General features: G+C 43.1%; 2 protein-coding genes across 2 annotated transcripts; one reads left to right on the top strand and one right to left on the bottom strand.

Annotated features, from left to right (window-relative positions):
* Positions 1–3,274: 3,274 nt before the first annotated feature.
* On the bottom strand, positions 3,275–6,659 carry LOC112898172. Its single transcript, XM_025966553.1, has 5 exons — positions 6,640–6,659; positions 5,921–5,981; positions 4,866–4,985; positions 4,263–4,592; positions 3,275–3,740 (listed from the first exon to the last, which is right to left on the bottom strand). The coding sequence occupies exons 1-5, from the start codon at positions 6,657–6,659 to the stop codon at positions 3,585–3,587; spliced, it is 687 nt and encodes a 228-aa protein (XP_025822338.1). The 3' UTR covers positions 3,275–3,584.
* Positions 6,660–14,956: 8,297 nt separating this feature from the next.
* On the top strand, positions 14,957–18,427 carry LOC112898117 (growth hormone-regulated TBC protein 1). Its single transcript, XM_025966510.1, has 8 exons — positions 14,957–15,341; positions 15,443–16,172; positions 16,528–16,644; positions 16,790–16,968; positions 17,058–17,151; positions 17,249–17,326; positions 17,443–17,544; positions 17,864–18,427. The coding sequence occupies exons 2-8, from the start codon at positions 15,627–15,629 to the stop codon at positions 17,993–17,995; spliced, it is 1,248 nt and encodes a 415-aa protein (XP_025822295.1). The 5' UTR covers positions 14,957–15,341; positions 15,443–15,626; the 3' UTR covers positions 17,996–18,427.
* Positions 18,428–19,072: the final 645 nt, after the last annotated feature.

Below are 19,072 nucleotides of genomic sequence, written 5' to 3'. Positions count from 1 at the left end.
TTGAACCACAACTGGAGCATGCAGCTGTTCAATAAGGATTTTTGTAAGCAACGAGATGATGGGCATGCACTAAAATTTTATGTGTACACAAAATCTTGTTTCAAAATTAACCGTCAAGCATTGCTCAATTTTCCATCATCTCGATTATAATGACTGATCCTGAAGACGTCTGAAATAAGATTTTAATAGTTGAGCTTATCTATCTCTCTCTGATCTTACACACACCAGCGATGACAAGCTGCTTCTCTTCCCTGCTTGACCAGATCCTTGCAACAATATCCGAGCCCTGTCATATTGGACAAATTAATGTCGCAGACGCCGATGATGCACCGTACCCACGGCTGCATGTAAAAGGCAGGCAGATCAGCTGCGGCCGTGCAAGCATTATTGCAACTTTAGGATGTATTAGTGCTTTATGTTGTGTCGGGCCAATGCTCCAGTACCATTTCAATGCAAAAGTTCCAGTAAAAAAATTTAGGTGTTGTCCTATATAGTAAAATGTGTGTGCCAAAATGACTTAACTTCAACTAAAGTCTAAAAACATATTTTTTTAATATTTAGATACACAATTACATGCTTCAAGAGTAGTCCTCTGATGTATTATAACATTAGCACTACACCAAAACAGCTTATTTTCGTCGGCCATATTTATTTTTATCGGTCCACGACAAGCCGACGAAAATAACTGTATTAGTTCGTCGGCCTACCAAAACTGACGAAATTGCCCTTATTTTCGTCGGCCTGACCTAAGCCGACGAAACTAAAGTACCATTTTCGTCGGCCTAGCCAGGGCCGACGAAACTATAGGCACACTTTCATCGGCTTGACCTAAGCCGACGAAAATAAGTGCAATTTCGTCGGCCTCACTTGACCGACGAAAATAAGTGCCCTATCTCTTCACTAGCTCACCTTCCCTCCTTCCCTTTCTTTCACTGCCGCCCGTTGCGCCGCCGCCGCCCCCGCGCCCCACTGCCACCCCCCAACCCCCACCACCACCCCCCGCGCGCCCGCACCCGGTGCGCCGCTGCCCCCGCGCGCGCACGCTGCCCTTGCGTGCCACGCGCCCTGCGCTCGCCCGCGCGCCTCGGCCCGCGCGGCCGTCCCCGCGTGCGGCCGCCAACGCCCCCCCCCCCTCCCCCCTGCTGCCGCCACCCACACGTCTGAGCCGCCGCCGACGCGCTCCTCTCAGCCGTCCCCTGCTCGAGCTCAGGTATTAACCTGTTGATTGTAGTTGTCTTTTGGTTAATCCTATTAGAAATATGGTTGGTCTTATTATAACTATATTTGTGATTCTATTCGTAGAAAATTTGTGATTGTTATAAGATTTCTGATTCATTTCTTAGAAAATATATAGCATTAATGATATTTAAAAAGATTTGTGTTGCATATGTTTAATAATTTTTATTTGCTTAGTATCGTTAAGGAAGTAACATTCTCAATTTCGTTAATGAAGTAGCTAGTTTGAGAAAATGGGAGATGATCGAAGTTGGATGTATGATGGTTGGAGAAGTAACAGAATGCCTACGCGAGAGTGGATGATCAACACACAAGCTTTTGTTGATCATGTATTTTTATTGTCTCATGCCGGTGGTTTGGCAAAGTGTCCATGTAATAAGTGTCAGAATTGTTCTCGTCAAGTCAAGATTGATACGGAGCGTCACCTCTGCAAGTTTGGTTTCATGCCGAATTATGAGAAGTGGTACGAGCATGGGAGTCACAGGAGCAGGAGGCATACAACCTAGTTGATAACTTTGCGGAAAATGAAGATAGGATGGATGCAATGATGGATGATTTTGTCGAGCAGGTTGAGAATGCTGCTGAGGTGCTGGAATATTTTGGTCTGCTTGCGTCATCAAAAGAACCATTACATGGGCCACTACTTTTATCACAGCTTGCTGATGTAACATGGTTAATCGCTATTAAGTCGAAGTACAACTTTTCAGTAAGTTGTTACAATGATCTTGTTGACTTAATATTGGACATGCTTCTAAAACCTCACAAGTTCCTGAAAGACTTTTACTACTCAAAGATGCAGTTTTTCTGATGGGAAGGACTAGACAATTGACCTATTCTTCAAGAAACTGGAGTAATAATTCTAGCAAAAATATTATGTAAAATGTTCACTTGCAAGTGGGGCCTCTTAATAACTGTTTGGAGCTTATTTATCTTATATGTATATTTTTGTCCCTGGTTGATTTAGTCAGCCGGCAGGTGTACTGCAATATGGTCTAGCTTGGCAGAACATATTTTTTTCCCCATGCCAAAACATAGTGCAGACACTCACTTACACAAACGTACGCATATCCTCCAAGATATTGAGCAAGCAAATCTTGAGATTTACAAAATCAGCACTGCACAACATAAATTAATTTGTAAAATTAAGAAACCTACAAGATTTTTTTTTTGTAAAAAGTAAATAAATTCAACTTAGTGTATGGAAAAAAATTGCACATTTGGTAGCAGTCATTGTCAAGAAAACGAGATGTTCTTTAGGGCTATGTCTCATTAAGCTATAGAATTATACACGCGAGTCCAAACTCTCTAACACAATGAGTAATGAATGCAATGGCCCACACGACCTTGTCCACCTATGCTCAAGGCTATGACGCGCCAAGGAGGTCTACGAAGGAGGGTTTAGGTTAGGCCATGTTTAGTTCTATAAGTTCTAATTTTGGGACTAAAAATAAGTCCCACACTGTTTGATTAAATGTGATGATGCAAAGTTAGTTTTACCCCTGGTGCAAAGTTATTAAATGGGTTGGGAGGAATGGGTGCGGGATGGGATGGGGGGTGGGCCTTGGGCCTCGTAAATGAGGGGTACCTATGACAAAAGCTCATGCACTAACTGCTGGAATCCTCCGATTTCTCTAGAGCCTGAATTCCTAGGGAAAGGCAAGAAAATAGTAGGAAAACCATTTCCCTAGAGATACCTCGTAGGGAATGATTCCTAACGATTCCTAGGGCCAAGTTTGACGGGAAAGGAGGATATGCCCTAGGATTCCGCTGCGAAACCGTAGGGGATTTATCTTTCCCTAAGATTTTGATTCGTAGGGAAACGTACTAACATGGCAGCCAGCATCCTAGACATGGCAGCCATCATCCGACGTGGAAAGGTGATTTCCCTAGGAACTTGATTCTAGGGGAGATCTCTCACATTGCTTGATGTAACCCTCTGTATATTCAGGCATCCAATTAAATACTATTTTAGTTGAATCCAAATTCGAATTTAAATTTGAATTCAAATTTAAACTTAAATTCAAATTCAATATATGAATTGTAAACAAGCATAGGTTCCCTCCAATAGTCATCCATTAACCTAGAAATAACTAGAAACATTCATTTAGAGTTACAGCCAACTCTAAATATTCACTTAGAAATATTCATTTAGAGTTACAACCAACTCTAGATCCAGATTTAGAGTTATAGCCACTCTAAATTTCCAACAGAACCTCACCCCTTTATGCTAAATCATAGGCATGCTGTTCCAAAAGTTTCTAACATGGCCAAATGACATGAAATAGTTTCCTAAGCAAAATGTGCAACAAGCAATGGCCCCTCGAAGCCATATCTTGACAACAGTGTCTTCAAAACATAGGAAAATCATCTCCTTGTAGAGGAGAATAGTTGCCACCGCCACTTGTAGTTGTGTTCACATGGCTTCGAAATACTCCAGTGGCGATCCTACTCAGTGTTTCATCTGGAGTTTCCTCTCGAATGGCAGAGCTAAGCGTAGCAGCAGCCTATGCAATTGAACAAGCAGACGATTTTATATGATTCTGTAATTATATATCATGCTATGATAGACTTGATAACAGAGGCAATTGGTTATGAGTTCAGATTGCAAAACATATATCAGCCTATGTTGATTTTTAAACTATTGAAGCTCTTATGTATCTATTTTGTAGGTCTAGTATTCTAAATCAAAGAATGGTAGCAAATTACTAAATTTTAATGTAGGCATAGGTGGTTCAAGAATACACTGCTGATCTACATGAACATAAAAAGGATATGGCTATCAACATACATACATTTTGAGGAGATTGAGTTTGAGATGTTGAAACAAATGCTGGAGGTGAAGGTGGAGGAAGCAGGGGAGGAGGAACCAGAAAAACAGGCATTCCAGTGTGCACAGCCACACTTTGCAATCAAGGACATATAATACTCATAAGAAGATAGCAGTATAATTTCAACAAGGAAAATGGAAAAGGCACATGAGTAGACAATTTGCAATCTAAGAAACAAAACACATAACCAGATCTCACCTCCATAAACTTTTGCATACTATCATTATGGTTCAGAACAATTTTACCCCAATCAAACATGCGCTGTGCATATTCCTTAGCCAGACGGCTCTCATAAGCTTCCTTCCGAGCACGTTCCTCTTCTAATTGACGTTGACACTTCGCAACAGAAGCACGACTCTTCTTCAATTCAGGGAGGGCCTCCCCGTCATTAACGATCCCATTGAATATTGTCCATTTGCTATGTGGCCGACCACAAGAACATTGATAAAGAGCCTTGACATCCACCGGAGAGTGAAGCCAGTCAAACTCTGGTCCATTTAACTCTAGGGCCTTCTCTTTATACCTCTCCTATCCCATAATAAAATAAATGTCTTACCATTTGCAAAAAAAAAAGAGAGAAATAAATCTGAGTTGTAAAACAAATAAAGTTTGCAAAATGTGAGTTGGTATTTGCAACTATATATAGAAGTATCTCATGTGTCCAGCAAGCAATACAAACATTATTTAATCTAATAATACTACTGTATACTTTCCATATGTGTTGTGTAGTGTTGTGTCTTGTCAAATCATTTGAGCTATCTAATAATATGGCAATTTACAAATCTGTAGTCTTAGAATCACCCTTAAAAAGCATGCAGTGGCTTCTTCTGTGTTTAGGGAAGTATGATCTTCACGATTTGAACCTCTATGAGTATGCACCCATGCTTCAACCTCAGATACATCTCTTCCTAGTTTCTTGGACTACATCAAAGAGAATCACATATTAATAGTGTATAGCTGCAGCAGAATTTGCGCAACTGAATCAGTAAGTGTCCTTAGCATCTGCCGTTGGTTCCTCTTCTAAACTATCTGTGTCCATGGCATCACCAAAGTCAGCCAACATTTCATCTAAGCCATCAGCGGTGTTATATACTTTTCCAATGTCGGCACACTTATAGGAGGCTCTCCATGCTCAGTCCATCTATTATATCCTGGCATAAAACCCCTTTTGCACAAATGCATGCTCATTACTCCTCTCCTCCATCTTACTCTATTACGACAATCTGAACAAGGACAAACTACTCCGGTATTTGCAGCATTTGGAACACCACTGAAAATATGATCTAGAAAATTATTTGTGTTGTGCACCCATTCTTCAGAATGACAACCATTATCGTTCCAACCATGGTACATCCAACTACGGTCTTCTACCGACATAACTAATGTTGCAACAATTAACTGAAACAATAAATAAAATTTCAGAGGAAATTAAACAGGTAAGCAATGCAAGGCAACACGTGAGGTAACAAACCAGAATCGGGATAAGGTTGATTCATGTTTAGGATGCCCATTTTTCTAATGGCAATTGGGAATAAAAAATCTAATTTCTAATAAACAATGCCACTGGACCGATCCTAAGAATTTTTTCTAGAAGAATATTGCTGCATGGACCATACTTAAAGAAATCTAATAAAGTGGCTTATCAATTGAGTACTGCACGTGCAACTGAAATTATGACCTAAACAATTATCTTGGAATCACACAATCTCTTAAAAAAAATTAACACCCAAACCCGATGTGCAATAAGCCAATAAGATATAGCAACCGGAGCATATCATAGTCATAGATACAATGACTGAAGTAGCAGTCCATAAGCACTAAGAAAAGATAAATTTGCATCTCACGTTCGGACGCACGTAGATCTCTTTCTTCCTTTCCCCTTCCTTATCTCCCTTCCCGTGAACCTTCCTTGCACAGCTTCAGCACAGACCCAGTCCTGGCCTCCTCCCAGATCGATGCAACTCCTTGCCTCCCTTCTCCAGGAACACAACTCCTTGCCCTCCTCCTCCCAGGACACGCCTCCTAACTCTCCATGGCTCTCAACAGCAGATAATGGAGCGGACTACAGGATTTAGGGTGCCGCTGGCAATGGGGATATTTGGGGACAGAGCTGGCAACGGGAGGATTTGGGATGGGGGCAGCAACGGAATGGATTTGGGCTGGGGGGGGGAGAGGCAAGCTGCGTTGGCGAGGATGGGATTGGGCTGGAGGAGTGCCCGTGGATGGATTTGGTTGGGAGCGCTTGAGCAGGAAGGGATTGGGGCAGCCGCGCGCTAGAGCGGGAAGGGATTTGTTCGGCTACGTGCTCCAACAGGAAGGGATTGGGCAGCGGCGCGCTCTAGCAGGAAGGCACGGGGCGGGCAGCGCGTGAAAGCATTGTGCGCGCGAGAAGGGATGCGGCGGCGGCACGCTCGAGCGGGAAGAATTGGGGGTGCGGCGGTGGCGCGCTCGAGTGGGAAGAATTGGGGTTGCAGCGGCAGGAAGGGTTTCAGGCAGCCGGCGGCACCTCATAAAAAAAAATGATTCCCTACGAAATCGCAAATCGTCCTAGGGTTATATGCCAAGAGGCGCTTACATGGCAGGTACCAGGAACATCTCCTCTGTTTCTCCCGAGGACTCACCAGCTTCCTAGGGAATGCTAAGGTTTCCCTACGAATTTACTGTGTTGTTCTAAGGGAATAAGATTGTCCCGAGAGTATCTATAATTTTTGGGGAAAGAAAAATGCAGTAGGGAAACCGAGAAATTCTAGTAGTGATGTAAGCAATATTTTTTAACTTATGAGCTTATATACCATAAGTCTTAATAAATCACCATATTTGACATTTCAAAGACTTATTGGAACTTAATTTAAGTCCCTAACCATAAGCCACATCAAACCAAATAGGACATTAGGATCGCAGCATTTAAGAGCTTAGGGCTTGTTCTCTCATAGCGGACACTTGAATGAAATGAAGGTCGTCGGCATTGGATTGTGCTACACATATTGGGTGTGGTGGCGGCAAGGTACAACTGGCATTTAAGTGACGGCTACATGTAGTCTAGGGCAGAGGCTTCACAATATAAAGAAGTTTGAACTTAGAAGATGGTTGCTTCGAGCAATTGTTGCGGTTGTGAGGCATGACGAGACGGTGAGGGAACTACAGGGAACTACCGTTGCCGAATATGGTTATATATGGACTAGATAAAGGCCCGTGCAATGTTACGGGCACATAATTTTGAACAAAATAAAATAGTTTTAAAAAATTTCTGATACAATTTTCTAAGAATCACCTAGATAGAGAATGCTATAGCGATTCATGTTTTTCCATTTGTGAGGTTAATGTAGCGTCCGAGATAATCTCGTACAACTTCAGGTATGTGGCGTCCAACATCTTATGAGCCTCATCCTCCCAGCGGCCTCCTCCGGCAGTGGCAGCACGCTGCCAAGAGACGGAGCCACCACCGCTCCTTGGGGCAGCGCATCCCGTCGTGCCGTGGGTCGCGGGCGCATATACCGCTAGCGCATCCCGCTGCCACCTTAGGCCGCGGGCGTCACCTCCACTCCTCAGAGGACCACGCCCGTGGCTCTGCCACATGTGCAAGTTATACGGAGGAGCACGTGGGTTCCACTCCGCATCCCTGCACTGTCGGCAGAGGATGAGGCGACGGCAGGGGGGCGATGATAGCGCAGTCAACACAACTGCCGAATCACGTATAGGCACCCGCGTCGGTGGCAGCGTAGCAGTCGGAGATGCCCCGGGAGGAGGAGGCCGAAAAGAGCGCGGTGGTTGGTGGCAACGAGCCCAAGATCTCGGCGGTGGTGCTCGGTGCGCTTGTTGGTCCTATCGCCACCTTCATGGAGAAATGCACGGTGGGCCCTCATTGGTGGGCAGTGGACGATGCCGGGGAGCAAGGGCTGGCCGCGGATTGGGGGAAAGAGACCCCTCGCGAGGGCCGGCTGAGGGTTGGGGAAGAGTGGCGTGGGCCTTCGTCAGTTGCGCGTCGGGCCTTCATCGATGAGCAGGGGAAGAGATGCGCTGCAAGCAGTGGGCGAGCGGGTACAATGGTGGCAGTGAGGCCGGGTCCAGGCCGGCGTTTGGGCAAAGCACGACGGCGGCAACGAGGGTGGGGGGAGGGCGACGGTAGCAGCGAGGGGGGCAGGGGGGAGGGAGCCGTAGGTTGGGCCTAAGCTGCCGGAGGCGAGAGCATCACGAGGAGGAGGCAAGAGCGGCGGCGGCGAGCATGAGGGCGAGGCGAGAGCGCTGGCGTGCGTTTTTTTATGAGGTAGGGGGCGGCGGGGAGGCAGAACCATGGGGAGGAAGAGCCACGAGGGTGTGATGTGGACACTACTATCTTATTAGTAGTAGAGATGTGTAGGTGGCGTAGGTGATGAGGACATCACCATGCTGATACACCCGAGATTTGGTCTTCTACGAGTTACAAGTCATCACCAACTTGGTCTTCACGTCCAAGATTTGGTACTGTTCACTATCAGTCCCTGCGCACCAACTCCGTACGTCAACATTGTCGCCCGAACCTCTTCATCGCCTACTTCCGACTACTTCAACAACTTGTACGACTACTTCCTACTACTTCAACAACTCGTACGACTACTTCCGACTATTTCAACAACTTGTACAACTACTTCTTGTGTGACCACGACAAGGTGCTACATCACCTATTTTGGGCCAAGTCGGCCTTGTATCATTATGAGTCTTAAGCCCAGGTTGAAGACACCCCCACCTGGTCGCCCTCAACCCTAGGACGTCCTTCCTTCGGTATAAACTCAGTAGCAGCCACAACATTAGGGTTTGGGTTTTATTTAGTTCTAATTTTTTATCCAGAAACAGATCTCTTTCATTGTGACTGTGACGTCAAGCCCTTTTGCTGTGAATCAGGGCCCCGTTCTTGTTCTACACCACTGTGGCGATTAGTCCTTTAATGATTAGAGCTTGAACCCCATCTTGTTCTTTGCTTCATATACATCTGCAATTTCAGATTGTAAGTTTACCCTTTCTTGCTGGTGTTCTTTGATTCGCTTGTAGGGAAAGCCTTCTTGGCAAGGTCAATCAAGTTGTGCTTGGTTGATAACCAACGGAGCAACGTTGTAACGGTTGCAGGGGTTCGAATCATGTCTGATTAGAAGCTCGGATGGCTAACGTCGAGTTCTCCACCAATCGAATTACCCATACCTATTGGAAGATCGGGCCAGTGCTACATCAAGTGGTATCAGGATTCAGGTTAACCATGAGGTATATCTTCGTGTTCCGCTTTAGATTTATCTTGTTTTCATTACCTACAGTCCACAAAAAGAAAAAAAATTTTACACTTTCCACTGTCCTATCACTTGTTTTAGCCTTGGCAATTTCATTTCAGATTCGCTTTGTTGAGTTTGTGTCCGTGGTCGAGTTGTTGTTTCTAGTTTAGTGTGTTCGTGATCATAGTTCAATCGCCCATCGCTGTTTTTGTTTCTGCCGCTATCCCATCCACCTTTACCCAAACAACAAGTCGAGCCCTCACATTACTTGACTTGCCCCCCCCCCTCCCCGCTAGCCGTCTTGTGTGAACTCTCGCCGCGCAAGCCCTAGATAGGTTGCAAGCCACCGTGTGTTTTTTTCGCCTTGCATCGCAGCCCTTCTTGTTTTCATCTAGCGATACCTATTGCTGCATACACCAGAGACGCTTTGCCCTAGGTTGTTCGCTTGTTGAGACACTTTGCTCAGCTGTGTTTCTGGATTGGAGGATAGGGACGCTTTGCTCTAGCTGCGCCGACGTGTTCTGCCTTCTTTTTGCCCTCCAAAAACCCTGATTCGGAGACTCTTCCTTAAAACAGGCATAACTTTTCGCTCGTAACTTGGATTGGGGCAAACTTTTTTTAAAAATCATGTGAAATTTAATTTTGCATCCAACCGTAACCCAGTGAACCCAGTTGGGGTAAAAATAGAATCCCAAAATTCACTTTCTATGTGGGAGATCTCAAGCTCCAAAGTTGTTGCACGCTTTTAAGATAACGTGCCTGATTTTATGTAGACCACATCTTAACTCTGTTCAGACTAAAACTTTTATGTTTCTAGCCCGTGTGTTCCTTGTTTGGAGAAAAATATAAAAAATAGTTAAAAATAAAAAAGTTAAATAAACAATGATAGGAGGAAAAATTAGGGAAATAGATAAAAATAATTGCATGAGTTGTTGGTTGCTTGTTCTTTAAGTTATGTCCATCGTTCTTTGTTCCAACTTGTTGCGCTACGCCTAGGGACATATCTTAGCCAGCAACGATGACTAGTACTTTGGATACTTATTGAACCTTGCTAATCTGCTTTCGATAATTGCTGATTTCTTGCTGTCATATTGTGCCTACCCAAGATACATATATATATACTTCTGTCGGTACAGGTTCGCCTTGCAACTGTTACACTTAAGCTTGATAATAGATTGTACCACCCTGTTGGCTTTGGTAAGCACACTTGAGAGATGGTGGTAAACCGCTTGAGCTATTGCACTCAGCTTTCACCACCACCCGATAGCTGTTAGTTGATAGGGATAATACTTTCTGCTATCTTTTGCTGTCTTCTAACCATGTCAGGAGGATCAGGCAAAAGAGTAGAGTCCACTTTGGACTTCAATGAGTGTGTGTCCAAGGATAAACTTACGAGGCTTCCTGATGACCAGCGCACCTACGTCACTAAGAAGTTTGAGGAGATGATGCACACCGTTAAGAATTTGGTCACCCGGATTGAACATGTTGAGCAACGACCTCCTCCACGACGGCCCCGACATCAACCGGAGAGTGAGGAGGAAGAGGACCATGATGTTGACCTTGATGCTGATAGAAGCAATGCTGATCGTCTTCGATGTAATCGTCAAGGTACGGAAGGTAATCATACTCGTGGTAATAATGATCCTTTTGCTAAAACAAAGTTTGTCATGATTTCTTTTGCTGATACTGCTGATCCTAAGACTTATTTAGATTGGGAACTTGTTGTTGAACAAAAGTTTAATTCTCATTTGGTGCCTGCTGAGCATGCTGAGCATAGAGTTAGACTTGCTACTAGTGAGTTTACTAGTTTTGCTCCGTTTTGGTGGAATGACCTTTGCACGGCTCCTAACAATACCAATGCTATACCTTAGACTTGGAATGCTTTAAAATAACGTATGAAATCTCGCTTTGTGCCTCCTTATTATCAACGTGATTTGCGTTTAAAGTTGCAAACTTTAAATCAGGGTGCTAAAGGGGTAGAGGAATATTATCAAGAGCTAATCATTGGTTTAGCACATTGTAATATACATGAGGATGCTCAGGATACTTGAGCTAGATTTTTTGGTGGTTTGCATCATCATATAAAGGATATCCTTGAGTATAAAGAATGGACCAGGTTCAGCCAATTGTATCATTTTGCCCTTAAGGTTGAAAGAGAAATACAGGGACAACGACAACGGCAGAATTTCAGTTCCAACGCTGGAAGATCCTTTCAGCAGCATTCCGACTTCGACAAGCCTAAGGCACTTGTTGCTAAGCCACCAGCAACACCGCCTGCTGCTACTACACCTATTTCCGAGGTGAGTAATGTATCTTCTATGCAGCCCCAACATCAGAAGAAGGTTGTTTCTACTAGTGCTTCATCGAGCCGCTCCACCAACATCGTGTGCCACCGCTGCAAGGGCATGGGACATGTTATGAATGATTGCCCGAGTCGTCGTGCATTCATTGCTACCAATGATGGAGGGTATGTAAGTGCTAGTGATGTTGAAGATGATTTGGCTCTTGCTGCTAACCATGTTGCAGATTCGGAGAGCGAAGAAGAGGCCATTGATCCTATAGCTGCTGCTGTGGGCTACAAATCTATTCTTGTGCAGCATGTGTTGAGTACACAGTTTGAGCACGAGCCGGAAACGCTACAACTCCATAATTTGTTCAACATGCTTCTCATTGTCAAGGATTGTCGTGTTCGTACAATAATTGATAGTGGGAGCTGCAACAACTTGGTTAGTTCAGATTTGGTCAAGAAGCTTGCCTTGACCACACGTGCTCATCCCAAACCTTATCACCTTGAATGGTTTAACAACCACTTTTTCATTAGTTCATATCATGATTATGCTGATTTTGATGTTGTACCTATGCAAGCACATTCGCTTTTATTAGGTCATTTATAGGAATATGATACTAATGCTTTACACCATGGTAGAACTAATAGATATACTTTGATGCATAAGGGCAAGAAAATTGTTTTACTTTCTTTAACACCTGCTGAAATTGTGCAACATAACAAAGAGCTTGCTGAAATTTCTAATAATGATTATGCTTTCGACTCATCTGGTGTTACATCTAAGGATACTACGGTGACGGAAGGTGCTTTGCTTGCTAAAACATCTCTGAATGCTGAAAATTTTGTTGATGGAGCACCATGCCATACCAGCTTTGCAGACATATTTCATTTTCATATGATCCTCCTTCTATGTCTAGCAAATTGCATGCTGCTGTCACTAACCTTTTGCAGGAGTTTGATGGTGGGATGGAGTCAAGGACGACTCCAATTCAAGAAGGGGAGGATGATGAGGACATTACCATGCTGGATACACCCGAGATTTGGTCTTCTACGAATTACAAGTTGTCACCAAATTGGTCTTCACGTCCAAGATTTGGTACTGTTCATCATCAGTCCCTGCGCACCAACTCCGTACGTCGACATCGTCGCCCGAACCTCTTCGTCGCCTATTTCCGACTATTTTAACAACTCGTACGACTATTTCCTACTGCTTCAACAACTCGTACGACTACTTCCGACTATTTGAAGAACTCATACGATTACTTCTCGTGTGACCACGATAAGGTGTTGCGTCACCTATTTTGAGCCAAGTCGGTCTTGTATCGTGTTGGGCCTTAAGCCCAGATTTGAGGACGCCCCCACCTGGTTGCCCTCAACCCTAGGATGTCCCTCCTTCAGTATAAACTCAGTAGCAACCGCCACACTAGGGTTTGGGTTTTATTTAGTCTAGTTTTCCATCGAGAAATAGATCTTTTTTATTGTAACTGTGACGTCGAGTCCTTTTGCTGTGAATCAGGACCCCACTGTGGCGATTAGTCCTTTTGTGATCAAAGCTTGAACCCCATCTTGTTCTTTGCTTCATATGCATTTGCAATTTTAGATTGCGAGTTTACCCTTTTTTGCTTGTGTTCTTCACTTCGCTTGTAGGGAAAGCCTTCTTGGCGAGGTCAATCAAGTTGTACTTGGTTGATAACCAACTTAGCAGCGGTGTAACGGTTGCAGGGGTTCGAATCATGTCTGATTAGAAACCCGGATTGCCAACGTCGAGTTCTCCACCAATCGAATTACCCGTACCTATCGGAAAACGGGCCAGCGCTATATCATTAGGGAACCGCAATCCTGGAGGTATCGGAAGCGGCACCTCGCGCATTGCCGGCAACGTTGGAAGCAGAAAGAAGAGGATAGTGAAGCCAGGCTTATTTTTTAGGTACAAGAAGGGTAAGCATTTTTTTCTAAAAGGATAATGATAATTCAGATACATTTTTGTTGACATGTACCAATCAAACCTAAATGCATTTTCGAAGAAATCGGCGTGAAAACTAAATCTCCCATAAACTAAAATGACACTTCCGTCCACCAAACACATCTGTTGTGAACGTGGCTATGAGAAAGAGAAAGTGATATAAAATGTTAATCTTTTTCTCCCATGATATATATCGCCGATCCTTGTGCACTCTTGCATCATAAGCCTCCATCACCATCAAGCTTTCAACTTCTCTAATTCCTATTATTTAGTCAAACCTCTTTTGTACATTTTGCACTTATGTTCAAGTTGAAAGATAATTTGCAAATGTATCCAATAGGCTTGTCGCTTCTATGACAGTCGTAAAACAAAAAAGTCACAAACATATCAATGTAAAGATTGTATTTTTCATCTAGTTCTTTTTAACTTAACATTATGTACCCAGTCTTGTGTAAAATCCGGACCAACAAGTCCAGGATGCTTCGGACACAAAATATGCTGGCAACATATCAGGTGCAAACCAGGGTGTCCGTACAAACTCTGTGCAAACCAACTAACAAAAGTCGCAAAAAATTCTTAAAAAATTATGTATATACTTCATAGACTACTCTACCACTGTATAAAATTTCAAGTTCAAATTCATCATATGTTAAGAGATATTAAAAAGAGAAAATTCTAAGAGATAAATAAAAGAGAAAACTCTTAAAACTTTCTCTTTTTTTATCTCTTAACATATGATGAATTTGAACTTGAAATTTTATACAGTGGTAGAGTAGTCTATAAAGTATATACATAATTTTTTTGAGAATTTTTTACGACTTTTGTTAGTTGGTTTGCACGGGTTTACACGGACACTCTAGTTTGCACCTGATCCGCCACCAAATATGTTTCTAAGCCTGTCCCATCGGGTATACTTGAGGTTTCGGGTCGAGTTAGATTGCCCATTTTTTTCACATGTATAAATAAATAAAATAAAATAATTGTGGTGAGTAGTCCAATTTTTTTTCAAGCCATCAAAAATCGACTCCACGCTTGACCCTAATGCAATTCTCGGCGAGGCTAAGCTAGATTTGCTCTGAATCTAAATAAACTCTTCTTTTCTTTTCTTACTGTGAAGTGAGGTTTCGTTTTGATACAGTGCAACATGCCATTATAATTAATGACTTTATATTTACGCTCGTTTATGAATTTGTGGTTTTTAAACATATTTTGCTGGAGATACTTGTTGATATGTACCTAATTAGGTGCATTGTCCTTCTAAAATTGAGTCATTGTAGGGTACGGCCTGTAAAAGGGCCCATTTGTCCTAGAGCAATCCTTTTCCGCTTAAAAAATATATCTTTTTTTTAAAAAACATGGATATTACGAGCAGCTGACACGGTCACAAGAAGCTATCCTCCATAAAAGCCGTGTCCCAAGCTCCCCTTGCCCCAAATTTGCGAGAAACCCGCGGCCACCATTGCAAGAACCTCGCAATACAATCAAATATTTCGCAATTCCTTCACGCTGGCGTTCGAAATGGAGCTCCGAATCCGGCTTTAATCACAGCCATCAAGCCTCCCAAAATAGGGTTCAAATAGGGGCAGGGAACGAGGAGCCATCCCATTTTTAGCCGTTGCCGCAGCTGGTCGCCGTCGTCGCTGCTCCCAATCTGCGGCCGTCGGTGTTGCCTTCGCCTCCAATCCACCAGAGCGAGCAGCACCGACCGAGCCGATCCGCTCCTCTTCTTGGTTCTTGGTCAATAAATCAGCTCAGCAGGAAAGATCCTCGAGTGTTCTTGCAGTCGGCAGGTGACTTGCTTTTTCTTCAACTAGTCGCGTTCTTTCTCGGGAGTTCTTGGTCCTGATTGCTCGCGGTAAATTACTTGGTTTTTGTTTTTAAATGGTTGCAGGGGTCAAGAATTAGGAAGGAAACCAAGAACGCAAGGAGCATCAGGGGAGAGGAGAGGAGAGATTTGGGTGTAGATTGGTAGATATATTACAAATAGATTTTCTTTTTGAGGAAGTTAATTAGCAAATAGATTCGTGAAGAACCTTTGGCAAGAAAAAAAAGAAGGGAAAATTTGTGAGAAAGACATGTTTGGGACCCAAACCAGGGATGTGGCAGATGATTTCAACCCCAGGAGGAGGAGGACATTATGGAACACTCCCACCGCATCGATGCCTGCCACCACCCACACTATCAGGTACAACACAGGCAAGAAGAGCCTATTCAACGCCCGCCTCATGTCTGTCAAGTTCGAGGACCTGTATGGGTTTATGGTGGAGGGCAATGTGGATGATGTCAATGTGCTAAACGAGGTGCGGGAGAGGATCAGGGAACATGGGAGGGTGTGGTGGGCTCTGGAGGCAAACAAGGGCGCAAATTGGTACCTCCAACCGAAGATATCCTCGAATGAGGGGGTGATTAGTGTCACATCGCTCAAGCTGTCGGTGCTCACAAATACAATTACATTGAGGAGGTTGATCAGGAAGGGTGTGCCGCCAGTGCTGAGGCCAAAGGTGTGGTTATCTGTGTCTGGAGCAGCCAAGAAGCGGTCAACAGTACCAGAGACATACTACGATGAACTGATTCGGGCCACGGAAGGGAAGACCACACCAGCAACAAGGCAAATCGACCATGTGAGTTTTATGAAGCTGTTATGGACTTTTTATCTGCAGATTGATGCCTTATCTTACAGCTTATAGAATCAATGTTACTCTATAGTAAAAGTAAACAATTAGTTGATCTTATACTCAGGATTCATTTAATATTTAATGTAAAAAATATTATTCTTTCATACATTAATTTTGAGTTTGTAAATCTTACATGTCACTATTTTACTCTGTTCTGCTTAACTGCATCAAAAAAATTCTAAAGAGACCGCATTAGCATAATTCAGCCTTAGTTACCAATGGGGTGGTTTCATTATATCAATTCCCTATTTCGACAAAAATGGTGTAGACATTAATACTAATGGTGAAGAGGATTTTACAGGATCTTCCTCGTACTTTCCCTTGTCATCCATGGTTGAACAGTGAGGAAGGCCAGGCATCTCTTCGACAAGTACTTGTAGGGTACTCATTCCGTGATTCAGAAGTTGGATATTGCCAGGTTAGCATAATTCGAAGTTGTTAAAATCTGATTATATCAATTAACACATCTAGTCTTCCCCAACTTGCTTGGGACTAAAAGGCTTTGTTCTTTGTGTATAACTGTATATCAATGAGCACATAAATCACTACTGCATCTACTGCAGGGCCTAAATTATGTAGCTGCACTCTTGTTGCTCGTTATGAAGACCGAGGAAGATGCATTTTGGATGCTTGCTGTACTCCTGGAGAATGTACTTGTCAGTGATTGCTATACTGACACTCTTTCTGGATGCCATGTTGAGCAGAGGGTGTTCAAAGATCTCCTGGCTAAGAAATGTCCAAGGTTTTTCTTTCCCTTTATGTTGATGACATTCAGAGCAGAAACCATCATGCCATGATGGCTAACAATACTGTATTGGTCAATTGGTGTAGGATTGCTGCTCATCTTGAAGCAATGGGGTTTGATGTTTCACTTGTTGCTACAGAATGGTTCTTGTGTCTCTTTTCAAAGAGCCTGCCTTCAGAGGTTAGACAAAAGTTCCATCAGTATTGATGTTTATGTAGTCCCTGTATGATTTGCCAAACTTATTTGAAGTTCTTCTCACACTTATTGCTGTGAGCAGACAACCCTTCGGGTGTGGGATGTTTTATTCAATGAAGGAGCAAAGGTTTTGTTCCATGTTGCTCTGGCAATTTTCAAGGTATATGCTCAAGAAGCCTCCCATACTGTGCTTAAATTCCCAGCCCACATCGGTTAAAGAATACCTTCCTTTTCTATTACATTACCTTGTTTTTCTTATGTTCTCCGAATTTGCAGATGAGAGAAGATGATCTACTACGCATCCAACATATAGGTGATGTGATTGATATTTTGCAAACAACCACTCATCATCTATATGACCCTGATGAACTCCTCACGGTAAATCTTCCTTCTTCCCTGTTATTTTCATATTCCTTTTCTTTTGCGGGTATTCGTAATCCTTTGTATTACTGTACCAATAAATTTGGTATAGGAAGTGACACATTGCTTACTAGTCTATGCAAATGTCTTGTCATAGTAGTTAAAAGTTTTGACAATGAAAAGAAAGAAGACAGATTGTTGGGAAGACCACAATGGAACAAAATATGTAACTCGGATATCCTGTATAATTTTTTTTTATCGTAGGTGTTGTTCTTGATAATTTGATAATTTCTTTTGCCAGACATTGGTTGATGATCATTTATCCTTCCTTTTCCAGTTTGCATTTGACAAGATTGGTTCAATGACTACAAACACAATCACAAAGGAGAGGAAAAAGCAGGAGACAGTTGTTATGGCTGAGCTTGATCAAAGAATAAGACGGCTGAGTACACTAAAGATGGATGGATAGTGTGTAAAATATGAGTTTGTGAAAGTTAGTAGCCTTGTAGGTTTCGCAAAGGTGAATGGCACAGTGAGTCAGTATTTGACACCTGGTCAGACAGCGGTTTGCTCCAGTGAGTGAAGGTCATGGACACCCAAAAATGTTGGAGATGATGCAAAACTGCAATGTGGGTTTGTTTAACACGAGTTTAGACTTCATATTGTGTGCTTTTTGTGCGTTCTTGGTGTCTGCCATTTATATTTCAACGATATGGGCCATGGACCATGGTGTTGATTTTCCTTTATGATTGGAACCACCTGTATAGATTTGCTGTTGAAATGTTTTTTTCTGTCGGCACTGACTGCAAAGGGTGTTTTTCTGGGGTGCTTACTGCATTTCCTTTGCATGTAAATTACTGCAGATATGAAATGGAGCTCTTCAAGTCAACTCTTTTGTTCAGATCTCTTTTAAGTCAAAATTTACTTGATACCAACTAGGTAAGTGATTTTCATGGGAGAGGTTTCCTCGGACTTGTATCTACATTTGAGTCACTGACGTGTGGATCCTCCTATGGAAATCACTTGTGGTATGCTGTCATTTGGCAATGCACCGATCAAACAACACATAAAGGACAATTCAGCTGAAATCTTCCTCCGAAGTTAGTGCCACGCACGCACTGCTCATTGCTCAATCTTACAAATGTGTGATGCCACAAAGGGGAGAAGCCCAACAAACCAAGCTCCACCGATTCCTGTCCCGCAGGCAAAATCGAGCGGAGCTGGAGCCGCTACAGGGCGAAACAGTACAACACAGTAGCGCAGGAGCTGAAGCTGCTGCGGATGGAGCCCTGCCAGAGAGGCTCTAGCTCTAAGAAATATTGTTGTATTCATTGATATCTAAATCATAGTGGTTCAGATAGAGAAATCAGATTTGATATCTACATCAAGGTGGAAGAATCCGATGTGCATTATTCATTTCATCTTGACTTTTCTCCGTTGAATGGGTAGTGCCTCTGCACTACTACGCTGTGTGCTACACCACTACGTCTGACATCAATATTCCTATTGTGGATCTGCTAGCCCGAAAGACATGTATAGATTATTA

This window comes from Panicum hallii, chromosome 6 (assembly GCF_002211085.1).
Source record: "Panicum hallii strain FIL2 chromosome 6, PHallii_v3.1, whole genome shotgun sequence".
Lineage (NCBI taxonomy): Eukaryota > Viridiplantae > Streptophyta > Magnoliopsida > Poales > Poaceae > Panicum > Panicum hallii.
The sequence above is the reverse complement of the archived record's forward strand: the minus strand, read 5'-3'. Positions and strand labels throughout refer to the sequence as shown.

What these genes read in the sequence shown, in the direction of transcription:
- LOC112898172 (XM_025966553.1), bottom strand. Translation starts at nt 6,659, where the DNA reads ATGTTCCTGGTACCTGCCAT. An exon ending in ATGTTCCTGGTACCTGCCAT is followed by an intron (nt 5,982 to 6,639) that starts GTAAGCGCCTCT and finishes TCTGTGCTGAAG; the next exon opens with CTGTGCAAGGAAGGTTCACG. An exon ending in AAAGGAAGAAAGAGATCTAC is followed by an intron (nt 4,986 to 5,920) that starts GTGCGTCCGAAC and finishes TCTTTGATGTAG; the next exon opens with TCCAAGAAACTAGGAAGAGA.
- LOC112898117 (XM_025966510.1), top strand. Translation starts at nt 15,627, where the DNA reads ATGTTTGGGACCCAAACCAGGGATGTGGCAGATGATTTCAACCCCAGG. An exon ending in CAACAAGGCAAATCGACCAT is followed by an intron (nt 16,173 to 16,527) that starts GTGAGTTTTATG and finishes AGGATTTTACAG; the next exon opens with GATCTTCCTCGTACTTTCCC. An exon ending in ACCCTGATGAACTCCTCACG is followed by an intron (nt 17,545 to 17,863) that starts GTAAATCTTCCT and finishes TTCCTTTTCCAG; the next exon opens with TTTGCATTTGACAAGATTGG.